The 15901-nt window shown below is 45.2% G+C and overlaps 2 protein-coding genes across 2 annotated transcripts; one reads left to right on the top strand and one right to left on the bottom strand.

Annotated features, from left to right (window-relative positions):
• The first annotated feature begins 11938 nt into the window (after positions 1–11938).
• LOC100281953 (uncharacterized) lies at positions 11939–12714 on the top strand. The gene has a single exon (NM_001154871.2). It carries the CDS (start codon positions 12034–12036, stop codon positions 12535–12537), a length of 504 nt encoding a protein of 167 aa, NP_001148343.2. The 5' UTR covers positions 11939–12033; the 3' UTR covers positions 12538–12714.
• A 274-nt stretch (positions 12715–12988) lies between these two features.
• Positions 12989–15475, bottom strand: LOC100282889 (uncharacterized). The gene is made up of 4 exons (NM_001155795.2): positions 15291–15475; positions 14130–14518; positions 13783–14024; positions 12989–13702 (listed from the first exon to the last, which is right to left on the bottom strand). Exons 1-4 carry the CDS (start codon positions 15427–15429, stop codon positions 13189–13191), a joined length of 1284 nt encoding a protein of 427 aa, NP_001149267.2. The 5' UTR covers positions 15430–15475; the 3' UTR covers positions 12989–13188.
• Positions 15476–15901: the final 426 nt, after the last annotated feature.

The raw sequence follows: 15901 nt of genomic DNA on the forward strand, positions 1-15901 counted from the left end.
CGACATCACTTCGAGCGGTTAGGCTCTAATGAAGCACCGGGCTTTGATACCAATTGATAGTCGCCTAGAGGGGGGGGTGAATAGGGCGAAACTGAAATTTACAAATATAAACACAACTACAAGCCGGGGTTAGCGTTAGTAATAATAAATGAGTCCGCAAGAGAGGGCGCAAAACAAATCGCAAGCAAATAAGGAGAGTGACACGCGGATTTGTTTTACCGAGGTTCGGTTCTTGCAAACCTACTCCCCGTTGAGGAGGCCACAAAGGCCGGGTCTCTTTCAACCCTTCCCTCTCTCAAACGGTCCCTCGGACCGAGTGAGCTTTCCTTCTTCTCAATCAACCGGGAACAAAACTTCCCCGCAAGGGCCACCACACAATCGGTGCCTCTTGCCTCGGTTACAATCGAGTGTTGATCACAAGAGCACAAGAGAAAGAAAGAATGCGATCCAAGCGCAAGAGCTCAAAAGAACACGGAAAATCTCTCTCGCTAGTCACTAAAGGCTTGAGTGGAATTTGGAGAGGATTTGATCTTTTTGTATGTGTCTAGAATTGAGTGCCTAGCTCTTGTAAGTGGTTAGAAGTTGGAAAACTTGGATGGCTATGAATGTGGGGTGGTTGGGGTATTTATAGCCCCAACCACCAAACTTGACCGTTGGCTGGAGGCTTCTGTTCGATGGCGCACCGGACAGTCCGGTGCACACCGGACAGTCCGGTGCCCCTGCCACGTCACCACTGCCGTTGGATTCTAGTCGTTGGAGCTTCTGACTTGTGGGCCCGCCTGGGTGTCCGGTGCACACCGGACATGCACTGTTTGATGTCCGGTGCACCGGTATGGGCAGCCCTGACGTCTGCGCGCGCTGCGCGCGCATTTAATGCTGCGCAGAGAGCCGTTGGCGCCGCAGAGAGCCGTTGCTCCGCTGGTACACCGGACAGTCCGGTGCACACCGGACAGTCCGGTGAATTATAGCGGAGCGGCTGTCGCGCGAACCCGAGGCTGGCGAGTTCCGGAGGCCGAGCTTCCTTGGAGCACCGGACATGTCCGGTGCACACCGGACAGTCCGGTGAATTATAGCGCGTCGGCTTCCGAGAATTCCCGAGAGAGAAGGGTTTGAGTCTGAGTCCCCTGGTGCACCGGACAGGTACTGTGCACTGTCCGGTGGCACACCGGACAGTCCGGTGCGCCAGACCAGGGGTGCCCTCGGTTGCCCCTTTGCTCCTTTATTGAATCCAACACTTGATCTTTTTATTGGCTAGATGTGAACCTTTTGCACCTGTATAACTTATACACTAGAGCAAACTAGTCAGTCCAATATTTGTGTTGGGCAATTCAACCTCCAAAATTATTTAGGAACTAGGTGTAAGCCTAATTCCCTTTCAACATTGATCAAGGGGGAGATGAAGATGATCAAGAAAAGAAAGATGATCAAGAGATTCAAGATCAAAGACCACCACACCCAAGAGTCCACCAAACAATTCAAAGAGATCACCCCATCAACTCCATCCTTGGTGATATCCACAATGGGGTAATCACTCGATCTTGAGTTGCACATTTTTGTGAACATTACTCTTTTGTGTCTTCTATTGAGCCATGCAGGATAGAGGATGCTGTCACACCCCGGATTTAAGGGATAAAGCCGGGCACGTCTCATATGTGCGCCAAAGAAAAACAACACATATAATAATAGAGTGTATAGAGATAAATGTCATAATATCATAAAAGTATTTATTACATAGCGGAAGTTTTACAAAAATTAAATATAAATATAAAGTGAACTAATGTCCATCCTTGGCGCCATAAAGTCGACTGGCAGACGCCACCTAGGTCAAGTCGTACTCCTCGTTGTATGGCTCCTCCTGGACCACCTGCTCTTCTCTTGTGGGGGGGTATGTATCGCAAGTGTGAGCTCACAAAAGATCATAGCTCAATAGGTTGTGGGGAATAATGTGCATGAACTCACCAAAGGTGGGAGTTCATGTGAAGTGTAAGGCTAATCAACAATAGGGGTTAAAGCTGAGCATTGTTTTTAATAAGTTGGTCAAATTTTATTAGCAATTACTAGATGTAAGTAAATACCATACTAGAATAGAAATAATAGAACAAATTAATAGTGAATCCCATGCAATGCAAATGACAAATTGAATTTAGTTCCATAGTTTAATCATGCGAGAGTCCTGAACTGCTCATGACCGCGAGCACGGCTAGTATACCAGTTTTACACTCTGCAGAGGTTGTACCCTATACCCACAAGTCATGTTACCCATCTGCCAAGGGGTCATGAATCCCATACACCTCTACCAAGGAGGCGAGGCAGGGTAACACTACGAGGCCTTTACAAAGTTCTACTAGCTTCAGAAAACCCGCTACAGTTTCTAGGAAGAGGAATGCAAGAATCCCCCGTCTGACCGCCATCGCAGCAAAATCAACCCGAGAACCTCCCTACATGCCTACTCCCCTACTGCACTTGCCCTTATCGGGTAAGGTAGTCCTCCACTAGCTTTCCTAGTTAGTCAGCCAAGGGCGTCTCATTTCACCCTTGTGGTGGCACGTGTTTCTCAAGTTAAGCTCCATATTCTAATTAAAAATAATGATCTTGACATGAACATTAAATAAATAACAGTATAATTGGAACATGAACATAATGTAATATTAAACCCAAAACCATATAGAGCAATAGCAAAACTACCTAAATAATTCAGGGGTGAACACGGTAAAAAGATTACAAGACTAGGGTGACCTATTGGGTCCATCAAAATTAAACCTATGCATGAATAAATGATTATAAAGAACATTATTGGGTAATAAAAGTGGTCAAGGGCACAACTTGCCTTCAAAATACAAACAAGCATAGTACAAAGGAGAAATTAACATCACACCAAACATGTATACAAAATACATATTAATAATCTACACACTAAAATGAGATCATAGGAAAAAGAATCACTAAATTTAGAGTTATGGATTTTAAGTTATGGATTTCCGAAGGTTCTATGTATTTGACAAAAGATTCATTAAGAGATCAATTTTAATACATTTTTCATGTCAAAACAGAGACATTATGTGATGAACAATATTATTACAAAATTATAGGAACTGGAATGGACTAAAAAGGAGTTAAAACAAATTTTATATGAATTTTACAAATTCCTAGAATTATTTTTGTATTAAAAATCAATTTCTATAATTAATTCTCTAATTTCTCTTATTCCTGGACTGCGCGCCAATCAAACAGAAACACAGGAGCCACTGTGCAAGAATTTCCATACTCGGTACACAGTGGCACTGTGTTGGGGCGAAGGCGAAGACGCCACCCTTCGCTCGATGCCTTCACCAGCCTCGCTGCACCAATGAAGACAAGACGACTGGCAGACTTACCCTTCGTCCCACGCGTCGCTGGACGAAGGCCCATGACGAGGTCGTCCCATCCCGCGGCGTCGTCCAACATGGAGGCCCACATGTGATCTGGCCCATTGTAACAGTCCCTGCGCGGCCGCTGCGCATTACGGGCCTAATTTGTAAAGGTTTCCCTGTAATTACAGTCTGTAACCCTGCTTTATGGGAATATTCCGGAGATAACCTAGGCGCCTGAGGGCACATACGTCCTTAACTCAGGATGCTGGGCACTCAGGTACCTATAAATACCCCCGCACAGTGCCCTTGTGAGGCTAGATTAACAGAGCTATTGCCACCTCGAATCAAAACCTTGTTTACGTTGCTTTCACTCCCCCGTTGGATCAACTTGTCCAGGAGAGCAAGTTCCAACACACTGGACTACGGGTTAGTTTCCGATAAGCTCAGGGGCTATTTTGCATAACTACACGGCTAGATCGATATGACGTTCTCTCAACCGCGCGATCACACGAGGACGGTGCGGATTAGATCACTCTCTCCACGAACTGGTACGCAGCCTAGTCCCTTGGATCAGCGATCCAAGGCCACCGTTTATCGTGCGCCCGATTTGATCACAATCGTCCGATCCCATCGCCACAACACTAGGGATGAAAACGGATGGAAACGGACGGAAAAACCCCTCTCCCGTTTCCGTATCTAAATTTTATCGTCGGAAACGGGATCGGGCCCGGAATAGTCGGGAACGGAAACGAGAGCGGGATAAACGGAATTGCGAAAACGAACGGAAACGGAAATACTAACGGAAACTCATAATTTAATACAAATATAAATGTTACTGATGTTTGACTAGTGATTTATTGGTAAAACAATAACATAAAACAAATAGATATAAAGAGGCAACATTCTATTATTGTTTGGTTGCTAAATGTGTACATTTAGCTACATCCGATGTTGTTTTAAGACTTTAAATCACTTGTCATTGAAAAGAGCCGGTGGTTATAATGGCCAAGTGTGCTATAATTTGTAACCTAAATACACGAGGCTTTAGTTTATATACTAATGTATATTAGGCTCGTCCCATATTTGTCAAATTCGGAAAAAATACGGGTTCAATCCGGAAAAAAACGGGATCCCGCAAAAACGGACGGAACAAACCCTCTCCTGTTTCTGTCACGTTTCCATATTTTTCCGTAAATACGGAAACGGTCGGGTCAAAACGGTACGGTTCGGGATGGGATTTTATTCTTCTGTATTCAACCCTACACGGCACAGATCCGACCGTGCGAAGGAGGAAACACGATTATCTAATGCTGGTCGTGGATGCCCGATCCAACGGCCGACGTCTCTTCCCCAATCCCCCGCTCACTCGCCGCGCCCAGCACGACGGAGGGCATTGCCCATGGCGGCACACCGCCGGAATTTAGTCGCAAAAGGGGGGCCCGACGATCATACCCCGATTAAATAGGTTTCCACGTGGCTGGGAACATGGAGAGGCCAATAGGGGTAGTTGCACCACGGATTATGGCACCAAATCACCGGCCACGGGATTTATGTGGACGACTTAGCCGCGGAGCCACAGCGGCGAGCGCGGATGCTCAGGATGCCCCAAACTAACCTCGACTCGTCATAATTGATCGCAGAAATGATGCGTAATGAATGTAGTATCGGTGTGGATTCGTGGAGGCACTGGTCCTCTGGTCGGTGATTTGCAGGGAATCAACGCGGGCGTACCACTCCGGTGAAGCCGTCCGCACTCCCACCAAATTGATGCACACCACGAACGCCCAAGCCTTGCTAGATGCCGGTAGCCCTGCGGTGCTGGACGACAGAGAAGAACCGGCCGGTGGCGGCAACAAATTCTCCGCCCAAGGAGGTAGCGCACGGACGTATGGTGGGACGCCAAGCACATGGACAAAGGGAGGCGAGAGATGAACGGGATGAGTAGATATAGCGCGGGCGACACCCACGACTAGGGAACAGACTTCCCCAGGATTCACGGCGAGGTCCCGCAATTACCGGCAAGGTCGTGGCAAGCAGGTGCTGACATTACGGGTCCACGTGATAGAGTAACGCGCAGTGCAGAAGCAGCTGGCGCGTGGGGCCAGTGACGCAGCAATAGCCAGCGCGCGGAAGTGATAGAGCGGCTGTGGGTGACTGGCGCATAGGCCTGCAGTGTCGGCGCCGAGTTCTTAAATTTGGGCTACGCGGAAGGGATTTGCTAGGTGGGCCAGATTTAGGTTTCGCGGCCCACAAGTGGTTTCCTCTTTATCTTTATCTTTTATCTTTTCTAATTTATTTTCCTTTTCATTTTCAAATCTAAAATTTGAGTTCAAATTTTGCAGAAAAATTTGCACTCAATTTCAATATTCAATCTGAACATATCAATGGGATGAACTTATTTAATTATGGATTTATTTTGTGCTCCATAGTATTTCTTCCTTCTTTTCTCTTCTATATATTATCTCTAAATTCCTAAATTATGTCTTTGGGTTAAATTCAAAATTCTCAAATTACTATCATATTTTATTAGTGTCACTATCATCTTTATTAAATGCACAAACATACTCCAATATGATCCATGGCTTTTCTTTATGTGTTTTTATTAAAGAATTCTCTTTTGATTAGGTTTAGTCACATGTCTCAAGAAATAGCTAGCAAATCACATAAGGAGATCAAATCTTTCATAAGTTTTATAATTTGGGTATTACAGATGCACTAAGAGATCGGGGCTGGGTGGTGGCAATGCAAGAGGAGCTCAACAACTTCACGAGGAATGAGGTATGTCATTTAGTTCCACGTCCTAACCACAATGTTGTAGGTACCAAGTAGGTATTCCACAACAAACAAGATGAGCATGGTGTGGTGACTAGGAACAAAGCCCTACTTGTTGCTAAAGGATATTCACAAGTCGAAGGTTTGGATTTTGATGAAACCTATGCACCCGTAGCTAGGCTTGAGTCGATTCGTATATTACTTGCCTATGTTACTTACCATGGCTTTAAGTTGTATCAAATGGACGTGAAAAGTGTCTTCCTCAATGGCCCTATCAAGGAAGAGGTATATGTTGAGCAACTTCCCGGCTTTCAAGATAGTGAGTATCCTACACTTGTTTATAAGCTCTCAAAGGCGCTTTATGGGCTTAAACAAGCCCCAAGAGCATGGTATGAATGCCTAAGAGACTTTCTTCTCACTAATGGCTTTAAAATCGATAAAGCTGATCCTACTCTCTCCACTAAAACAATTGACAAAGACTTGTTTATATGCCAAATTTATATTGATGATATTATCTTTGGGTCTACTAACAAGTCATCTTGTGAAGAGTTTAGTAGGATTATGATACAGAAATTCGAGATGTCTATGATGGGGGAGCTGAAGTATTTCTTTGGATTCCAAATCAAGCAACTCCAAGAAGGCACCTTCATCTACCAAACTAAGTATATTTAGGACATTCTCAAGAAGTTTGGAATGAATGATGCCAAACCCATCAAGACTCCCATGGGAACAAATGGGCATCGACCTCGACACAAGAGGTAAATCTGTAGATCAAAAGGTATATCGGTCGATGATAGGATCTCTACTCTATTTATGTGCTTCACGACCGGATAATATGCTTTCAGTATGCATGTGTGCAAGGTTCCAGGCCAATCCTAAGGAAGTTCACCTTAGGGCTGTGAAAAGAATCATGAGATATTTATTTTACACTCCTAAGTTTGGGCTATGGTACCCCAAGGGATCTACCTTTGATCTAATTGGGTATTCTGCTGCCGATTATGCCAGATGTAAAATTGATAGAAATAGCACATCAGGGACTTATCAGTTTCTGGGGAGATCTCTGATGTCTTGGGCTTCAAAGAAACAAAATTCAGTAGCTCTATCCACCGCCGAAGCCAAGTATGTTGTCGCAGGACATTGTTGTGCACAATTACTCTGGATGAGGCAAACTCTTAGAAACTATGGCTACAAATTGCACAAAGTCCATCTCCTATGTGATAATGAGAGTGCAATCCGCATGGCGGATAATCCTGTTGAACACAGCCGCACTAAGCACATAGACATCCGGTATCACTTTCTGAGAGATCACCGACAAAGGGGAGATATCGAAATTGCCTATGTTAACAACCACAACCAATTAGTCAATATCTTTACCAAGCCCCTAGATGAAAAGACTTTTAGCAAGCTTAGGAATGAACTAAATATCTTAGGTTCTCGAAACTTTGATTGAATTCTTGCACATATTGCCCTTTCCATACCTTTGATCATATCTCTTTCATTTGGTACAAATGCGTATTTCTTAGTTCTTATGCCAAAGCTAAGACTAATGTGCTTCCAAGAATATTTCTATGCCTAGTCTTAGATTGAAAGGGAAATAGAGTTTAAGGCAAAGGCAAGGCTTCCACTATGACTGTCGGTATCATATATCCTTTGCCCTACTCATGCACTTACTTTCATATCTTTATTGTTAAAGGCCTCTAGTTTTCTTCGTTTTTGGCGCTTAATGCCAAAGGGGGAGAAATTAATAGGCCAAAGCAAAAGGACCGCACCACCACCCTGTTCACCCTGTTTTGTAAAAACGTTTTCAAAAAGAAGGGGAGAAATTAAAAACAAAAGTAAAAACCCTCTTGACAGCTAAGGGAAGAACCTTTTCAGAGGGGGTTTTTATTTAGCCAAAGGAAAAGCATTTAAGAAAGGGGGTGAATCTTTTAAAACTTTAAAAAATGCTTTCAAAATCATATGCTTACACTATTGGCTAATTGCAAAAGATTTTAAAAAGACTTTTCCAAAATATTTGCAAAAACAAGCTAAGTGGTGAAAATGTGGTCCAAAATATTAAATATATCAAGACAATCACATATGTTTAGAACTGCTTTCATTTCAAAGTAACTTATGCACATATGACAAAATGCAAACTAGTTACATTTCTTCACTTTGTATTTCATTTGGTTTGTGTTGGCATCAATCACCAAAAAGAGGGAGATTAAAAGGGAAATGGCCTAAACATTTCCTACAATCGATTTTGGTGTTTGACGACCATCACAAACCTTATGAACTAACTAGTTCGCCTAGTTAATATTTTTCTTAGTTGCATAAAGTTCATATACACATACAAAGAAAATAACCTCGGGGCAATTCTACAAGATTGGAGCAAAACAGACGTGCTGAAGCCAGTGGCGCACCAGAGTGTCTGGTGCCCTGGCTAGAGCACTCCACGAACTGGCCGCTCTCGGGTTTTCTCGGCGCTCGTCCGCTAAAAATCACCGGACTGTCCGGGGAACCCTCGGAGCAACAGTCGACTGCGGGACTGTGCCCGCAGTCTACAGTGCTAGAAGTCAGAAGACAGTCTGCGACGACAGGTCGCACCGTACTGTCTGGTGCACCATAAGGACAGAAGACTTCAACGGTCAGCAACTCAAAACCCCAATGGTCGACTGACGTGACATGCACCGGACAGTGAACAGTGGAGTGTCCGGTGCACCACCGGACTGTCCGGTGTGCCCATCGAGAGAGCAGTCAGCCAACGACTAGAATAGTGGTTGCGGCTATAAATACCCCTCCAACCACCACCATTCAAGCCATCCAAGCATCCCACTCTCCTCATTCAATACAAGAGCAAAGAATACACTCTAAAGACACATTCAAAGCCTCGAATCCTCTCCAAGTGCCAAAATCAAGTCAAGTGATCTAAAGTGTTTAGTGACTTGAGAGAGGGTGATTTGTGTTCTAATTGTTGCTTTTGTTGCTCGATTGCTTTCTTCTTCTTCTTCTTCGAATCTTTCCAAGTGTTTTGTAAAGCAAGCAAGAGACACCTAATTATGTGGTGATCCTTACAGGGTCTTAGTGACCCGTGAGATTAAGAAGAAGCACTCGATCAGTCTAAGTGACCGATTGAGAGAGGGAAAGGTTTGAAATAGACCCGGCCTTTATGCCCTCCTCAACGGGGAGTAGATTCTTTGGAACCGAACCTCGGGAAACAAATCACCGTGTTCACTTGTATTAATCTTCACCATTCAATTTGTTTCTTCCCTCTACTCTCTCTCTAAAGTTCTCTTGCTCACATTGTTTTGAGTTAGCTTCCAATGTTATCTGCATTGATTGAGCAACTCATTGCAAGGAGAACTATCTTCCGCACTCCAAATTCACAATTATTTATTTCTAATCCTAACCCCGGGTGAAGTGAGTGTTTAAAGTTTATAATTTTCAGGTTTTGCCTATTCACCCCTTCTAGGCGACTTTCAGAAGCAGCAACTTTCTGTCGACGGGTGTGGTGGACAGTCTGATGCACACCGGACATGCGTTGTTCACTGCCCGGTGCCCTGCCACGTCAGCCGACTGTTGGGGTCTATAGTAGTCGACCATTGGATCCGACCGTTACCTAGACTGTCTAGTGCACACCAGATAGTCCGGTGCTACAGCCCGAGACCGCCCGATGTGGGCCTCTCTACGTAGACTGCCCGATGTCCCACCGGACAGTCCAGTGCACACCAGACATGTTACTGTCCACTGTCCGGTGCACCACCAGTGCGCTGGTTGACTGCCCACTTCATGGATTTCTTCGTTGTTTCCTTGGGCTTCTTTTGTTCTTGAGTCTTGGACTTCTATGCTTCTTTTATGTCTTCTTTTGAGGTGTTGCATCCTTAGTGCCTTAGTCCAATCCTCTTCACATCATGTGAACTATAAACATAATTAAACACTAGCAAACATATTAGTCCACATGTTATGTTGATCATCAAACACCAAAATCCCCTTAGCCAAATGGCCCGGGGTCCATTTTCCTTACAATGAGGAGCATGAAGGATGCTACGATGAGTTCGGAGAGGTTTAGGCCGTCGTCTCATAGTCAACTATAGTTGCGGAGGATCGTTGTCGTCATATGATGTATTTATTTAGCTATTTTGTATAGAACCTCTATTATATAATAAATATGTGACATTGATTTTTGTACCATAAGTCATCATATGTGTGAGACTTGATCCTAGCACACATTGAGACGCACTTGGATCTGTCCTTAAATCCGGGTGCACCCACCAAGCAAGTCTGCGAAGTGGAGATCCAAGTCCAACACTATGAGCCCACGTCGGATTTGATAAGATGTGTCACTACAGGCCGCGACTGGATATATAGGCGACAGACCAAGGGCGTGCCGGGAGGTCGCAATCAACATGACTATACATCCCCACGTACGGTCTGAGGTGCGCCTCCACTGCCTCAACGGGGCCAGTCGACCTTAGTCATGGGGGACCTCAACACCGGAGCTTCTACAGTGGGACGTATAGTGGACGGCACACGGTGGATACACCATACCGGGTGTACGCCTACGCACGCCGATGAGTGACGCGGGCCCGTGAGGACAGGTGAGACTGCACGACGTATGACTGTGCCATATGACTGACCCGCGAGAGCTCCTATGCACTATTACGAAGATGTCAACAAAAGACTCGCTACAGGGACCCGTATGACGAACGAACAAGACAATACACCATGTTGGGAGTACGGTTGCGCACGACCCTATGGACGACGTTAGAAGGGCTACGCCATCCAGGAGCGACGAACATGCCCTTGCTAGCAGAATACAAGTCTCCAATGCAAGGTTCTGTCCTTGAGCTATAAAATGGCAGGATCCCTTCTATCTACACATGGTCACACCAATTGTAACACGCCTCTAAGTAATCTACGATCAACACTACACTAGACTAAGGTGTGAGCCTGAACCAGTATAATCTCTCTGTCTCAATCCACGTCTGAGTTCTAGCGATTCAACATTCAGAGTGAGTTCACTCTAGCACCCCGCCGAACACAAATCTTATTATCTCCGGTTCCGAAACCACGATAACGATAACGAGTATTAAATATAGTTTAATTATAAAACTAATTATATAGATGAAGACTAAACTGCGTGACAAATTTATTAAGCCTGATTAATTTATGATTAGCAAATGTTTATCGTAACACCACATAAACGAATCATAGACTAATTACATTTAATAAGTTCGTCTTATCGTTTAGTTCTCATATACGTAATTAGTTTTTATAATGATACTATATTTAATACTTTTAACTAATATCTAAATATTTGATATGACAGAGACTAAAATTTAGTCAATTTAACCAAACCAAAACATTAAAAGGGGTTCATTCACATTTTGTCGAGAAACGAACGAGAATAGTGGTGTTTTATTATTAGCGTTTCTCTACATTAGTAACACACAACTTTTTATATTTTTTGGCGCGCCCTTACTTATGAGCATTTATTTAGAATTATATAATCTAACAAATTTTGAACTAATTTGAGATTATAATCAGGATAAATTATATAATCTAACAAATTTTAAATTAAGAGTATTTTGTTAGATTATATAATCTGTTCAGATTATAATGCAAACAAACACCTACTATACATAGCAGCATAGAAGTGGTCAAGTTTTGTGGACCGCTGAGAAACCCAACCAAACTCTATTTTTTGAATGGTCAAAATGGCGTTCTTCTCCGTTGCACACTATCTCTACGGGCAACCAGACAAATCTTCGGGTCTCCCATGTTATTTAAGGTCACCATAGGCCCTGCTGCGAAACCAGGATAGTTTGGCTACCCTCGTCGTCGTCTCACTCACCCCGCCTTCACGCCTCCCTCACCAAATAAGGTCCCGCCCTTTTCCGACATTCACAGGGGGGACAGGAAATCAGCGGCCATGGCCTCGATTCCGGCGACGACCTTCGCCGTCATCTTATCCGTCCTCTTCTGTGCCGCGGCTGGCACCGCCGTCGACAACGACCTCCCCGACTACGTCATCCAGGGCCGCGTCTATTGCGACACCTGCCGCGCCGGGTTCGTGACCAATGTCACCGAGTACATCGCGGGCGCCAAGGTGAGGCTGGAGTGCAAGCACTTCGGCACCGGCAAGCTCGAGCGCTCCATCGACGGGGTGACCGACGGGAACGGCACGTACACGATCGAGCTCAAGGACAGCCACGAGGAGGACATCTGCGAGGTGGTCTTGGTGGAGAGCCCGCGCAAGGACTGCGACCAGGTGCAGGCGGACAGGGACCGCGCCGGCGTCCTGCTCACCAGGAACGTCGGCATCAGCGACAACCTGCGCCCCGCCAACCCGCTCGGCTACCTCAAGGACGTGCCGCTGCCCATCTGCGCCTCGCTGCTCAAACAGTTGGACTCGGACGACGACGACGATCAGTAATAGCACATCGACGACGACGATCGATATGTAATAGCACGTCGTCGACGACCGACCGCAGTCGTCGCAGACTGGCTGGCACTAAACCACAAATCCTCTTCACCTGGATTACAAATATGTAACTGAGAAAGGAAAGGAAAACAAAAATGTAACTGCGTGGCTGTACCAAATTCTGAGTGCTGGATTCTTGCTATTGTCACCCATTGTTCGTTTTATCATACAAGTTGCAGCGCAGCGCAAGACGGCTAAGGCCTTGTTCGTTTGTGTCGGATTGCATCCGGAATCGTTCCACCTAATCAAAGTTTATATAAATTAGAGAAGCAATCCGGTTCGAAATCATTCCGACCCACCAATCCAGTAGAAACGAATAAGGCCTAAAACAGACAGCAATACAGCTCTGGTGAAAACATGCCGACAGAAATAACCAATCTAATGACCTGCGGTTCTGACAGCAAGATAAATATACCATTTCATTTCCATGGGAAATCAATAAGTTACATGGCGTTCATAAGGACTAAGCACGGCCAAGGTGTATTTTGCACCTAAAGCACGCACAGCATATTGATTACATAACATCTCATGAAGCGTGCATTAGTCCTAAGGGGTGCTCGTGGCAAAGCTTGGATTATCAAAGAAGAAGATAGCTATTCTTCTCTACCACGGCTTCAGATCTCCCACAGGACCAGCGGTCCAGTTGAGGCGCTGATCGCCAGGTTGTAAGAACGTACCCTCTGGGTGCGGGAGCTTCCGAGCAAGGCCGTTCAAGATTTGGTGGAACGCGTCCCTTGGTTGCGCTGGCTGTGGGAACAACATTGCCTGCTTCATCGATGGATTTGCGAGTAACCTTTGCTTCCTTAAGATGTCATCTATAGGCATCGACGTGAGGATCGTGTCAAGCTTTGGGACATCCTTCTCCTCGACAAAGACGCCGATTTCCTCCCATGGGATCGCGTCCGCAAATGGAAGCACGATGTCATCAGCTATGATGACTGGAATGCAGCCAAAGACCACAGCCTCAACCAACCTAGGGCTCCACGGTGCCCAGCCCAATGGGCACAGGCAGAAGACAGCGCGCTGCATGTCTTCATAGTAAGTGGCAGGGTGGTCTGTGGAAATGTCAAACAGAGGGTTGCTCTTGAAGTTCTCCCATAGCGAAGCTCGCGCACCTCTGTATGACAATATTGAAGTGAATGAAGGTATCAAACATACAAGATTCAAATCTGTTCAAACTTGAAAAGCAGTTGCTACCTTGCATAGTATCCGCCCTCGGGGTCATTCCCCGTGTCATAAAAAAGTCCCCGGAAGTAAACGAAGATTGAGCGTGGAGTGTCTGGGGAAATCAAGTGAGCTTGCATTTTCTGCGGAGGAGCATAGGGTGGAATAATGATGGAACCCTCCTTCAGGCAAACATGATTCTCCTGTCCAAAGGTTTGGACCAATGTAGCACGTCGCAGCAATGGAAGAATTCCACGCTCGATAGCTTTTTCTTCCTGGAAATGCCGATACAATCGTTACACATACAACTTGTGAGTAAAATGTAAGTTAAGGCATTAAAAGGCAAGACTGCACACAATGAAAAGCATGGTGAACCTCACCTGATAGTGGAAGCATGCTGCAAAATCATGCGGAACAACGAAGAAATGATCTGCTCCATCAGTCCTATTCCAGAAGGGCCATTTGTTTGAAATATATTGGATCGCGCTCCTCATCACCCGTGGTGACTTAAACGGCAAGGGCAGTCCAGCGTTAGTTAAATCGCAAGTAGTGTAAACTGGTGTATAGAACCAATCAGCTTCCTTGGGATTTAGTGTCCGGACAGCACTCGAGAGCAAGAAACGATGCATGAAAATTTCAGCAGCAAACATGTGACTGAGGCACCGTGAATCCTTGGTGACCATCTTCTTGTTGTACTTCCTTGGTAAGTCATAAATGAAGACCTTCAACCTACCCACAGGATTATCTTCTAACACATCACCAGCACTCCCTACAGTTTCATAATTGCTGTTTCAGTCCACACAAGCAACACACATGAACAAAATATGAAGTAGACAAAGCAAAACAATCATATGGAGATTTTTCTACATAATATTGTGAGCAACCTCTCCATGTAGACTACATCTAAGGTTACGATACAATAGTCTTTTTAAAGTTGAACCAATTCATGTCATTAAGTTGGGCTCATCTTTGTTTCCATACCATTTCAGCCAACCGAACCCAGATTACCTGTATACAGCTGCATATAAAGAAGACTCATTTTCCATGTTTCGATATCTGTTAGGATCAACCTTACAAGTAACAAAAGCAAGAAATTCTGGTGGACTAAATGAAGGAGGACACCCAAAATTAACCCTCAAGTAACAACTAAACGGTGATTGTGTCACCCACAACTAACTACAAAGACGATCGAGCTTGAACCTGAAAATCTTCACGGAGAAAAAGTAAAAAAGAAGGCAAAAAATGGAAAGCAAATTCAGGCTGCACTGATACAGATTTGTCTATCGGCCTCAAAGACGTCCTAGTCCACAAGTCTAATCAACAGCAACAGCTAAGAATATTCAGAAATCACCTAATCAATCTCCAACTCCACAGCTACAAGAGATTAGTATCACACGGAACGAAGAAATTAACAGCTACGTAGGCCTCGGATTCCAAGGCAGGCTACGAGAAGCAACACGTCGAAGGGTAGGGGAAAAATCAAGTTCCTAAATCACACCAGAATCAACTTCGGAAATTAAGAGGGGAAGAAGGTGGGGCACCTGAGATGCGCTCGCTATGCTGCTGAACGGCGTGTTCGGCCTCGCCGCCTCCGGCGGCGGCGGCGGCGACCGGCGGCCAGAGGGCAGAGTCGGCCAACAGCAGGAGGGCCACGGGGAACCACCCCTTTCTTGATCCCATCCCAGAAGACCTCTCCGGCCTCGACCTCCCGCAGCAAAGAGAGAGCTTGGCAAGGGGATTGGATTTAGGAATTCGGTAAACAGAAGCAGGTTGGGGAAACTAAGGAGAGATTTTGTTAGGGAACGTATCTCGTGCTCAGGCGATGTCCGTGCTCATGTGAGCACTTTAAATCGTGAGTGTTCCTTTTTAATCCAACGATTAGTGTTTTTTATTCACTTAAGTCCTCTCACCTCAACGATGAGTGTTCCTGATCAGCAGCCTGATCGTTGGATTAAGAAGAAACACTCATGATTTAAAGTGCTCACATGAGCACGGACGTCGCGTGAGCACGAGATACGTTCCCATTTTGTTAACGAGGAAGAGGGGACCGGGGAGGAGAGGAGAGAATGGGTCCTTCCCTGCGACTGCGAGTCTGCGACCAGTCCACAGTTATCAAACGGAAACACCTATTTTTTTTCTCCTTCTGAGTCAT

Source organism: Zea mays, chromosome 2 (genome assembly GCF_902167145.1).
Source record: "Zea mays cultivar B73 chromosome 2, Zm-B73-REFERENCE-NAM-5.0, whole genome shotgun sequence".
In the NCBI taxonomy this organism is placed as follows: domain Eukaryota; kingdom Viridiplantae; phylum Streptophyta; class Magnoliopsida; order Poales; family Poaceae; genus Zea; species Zea mays.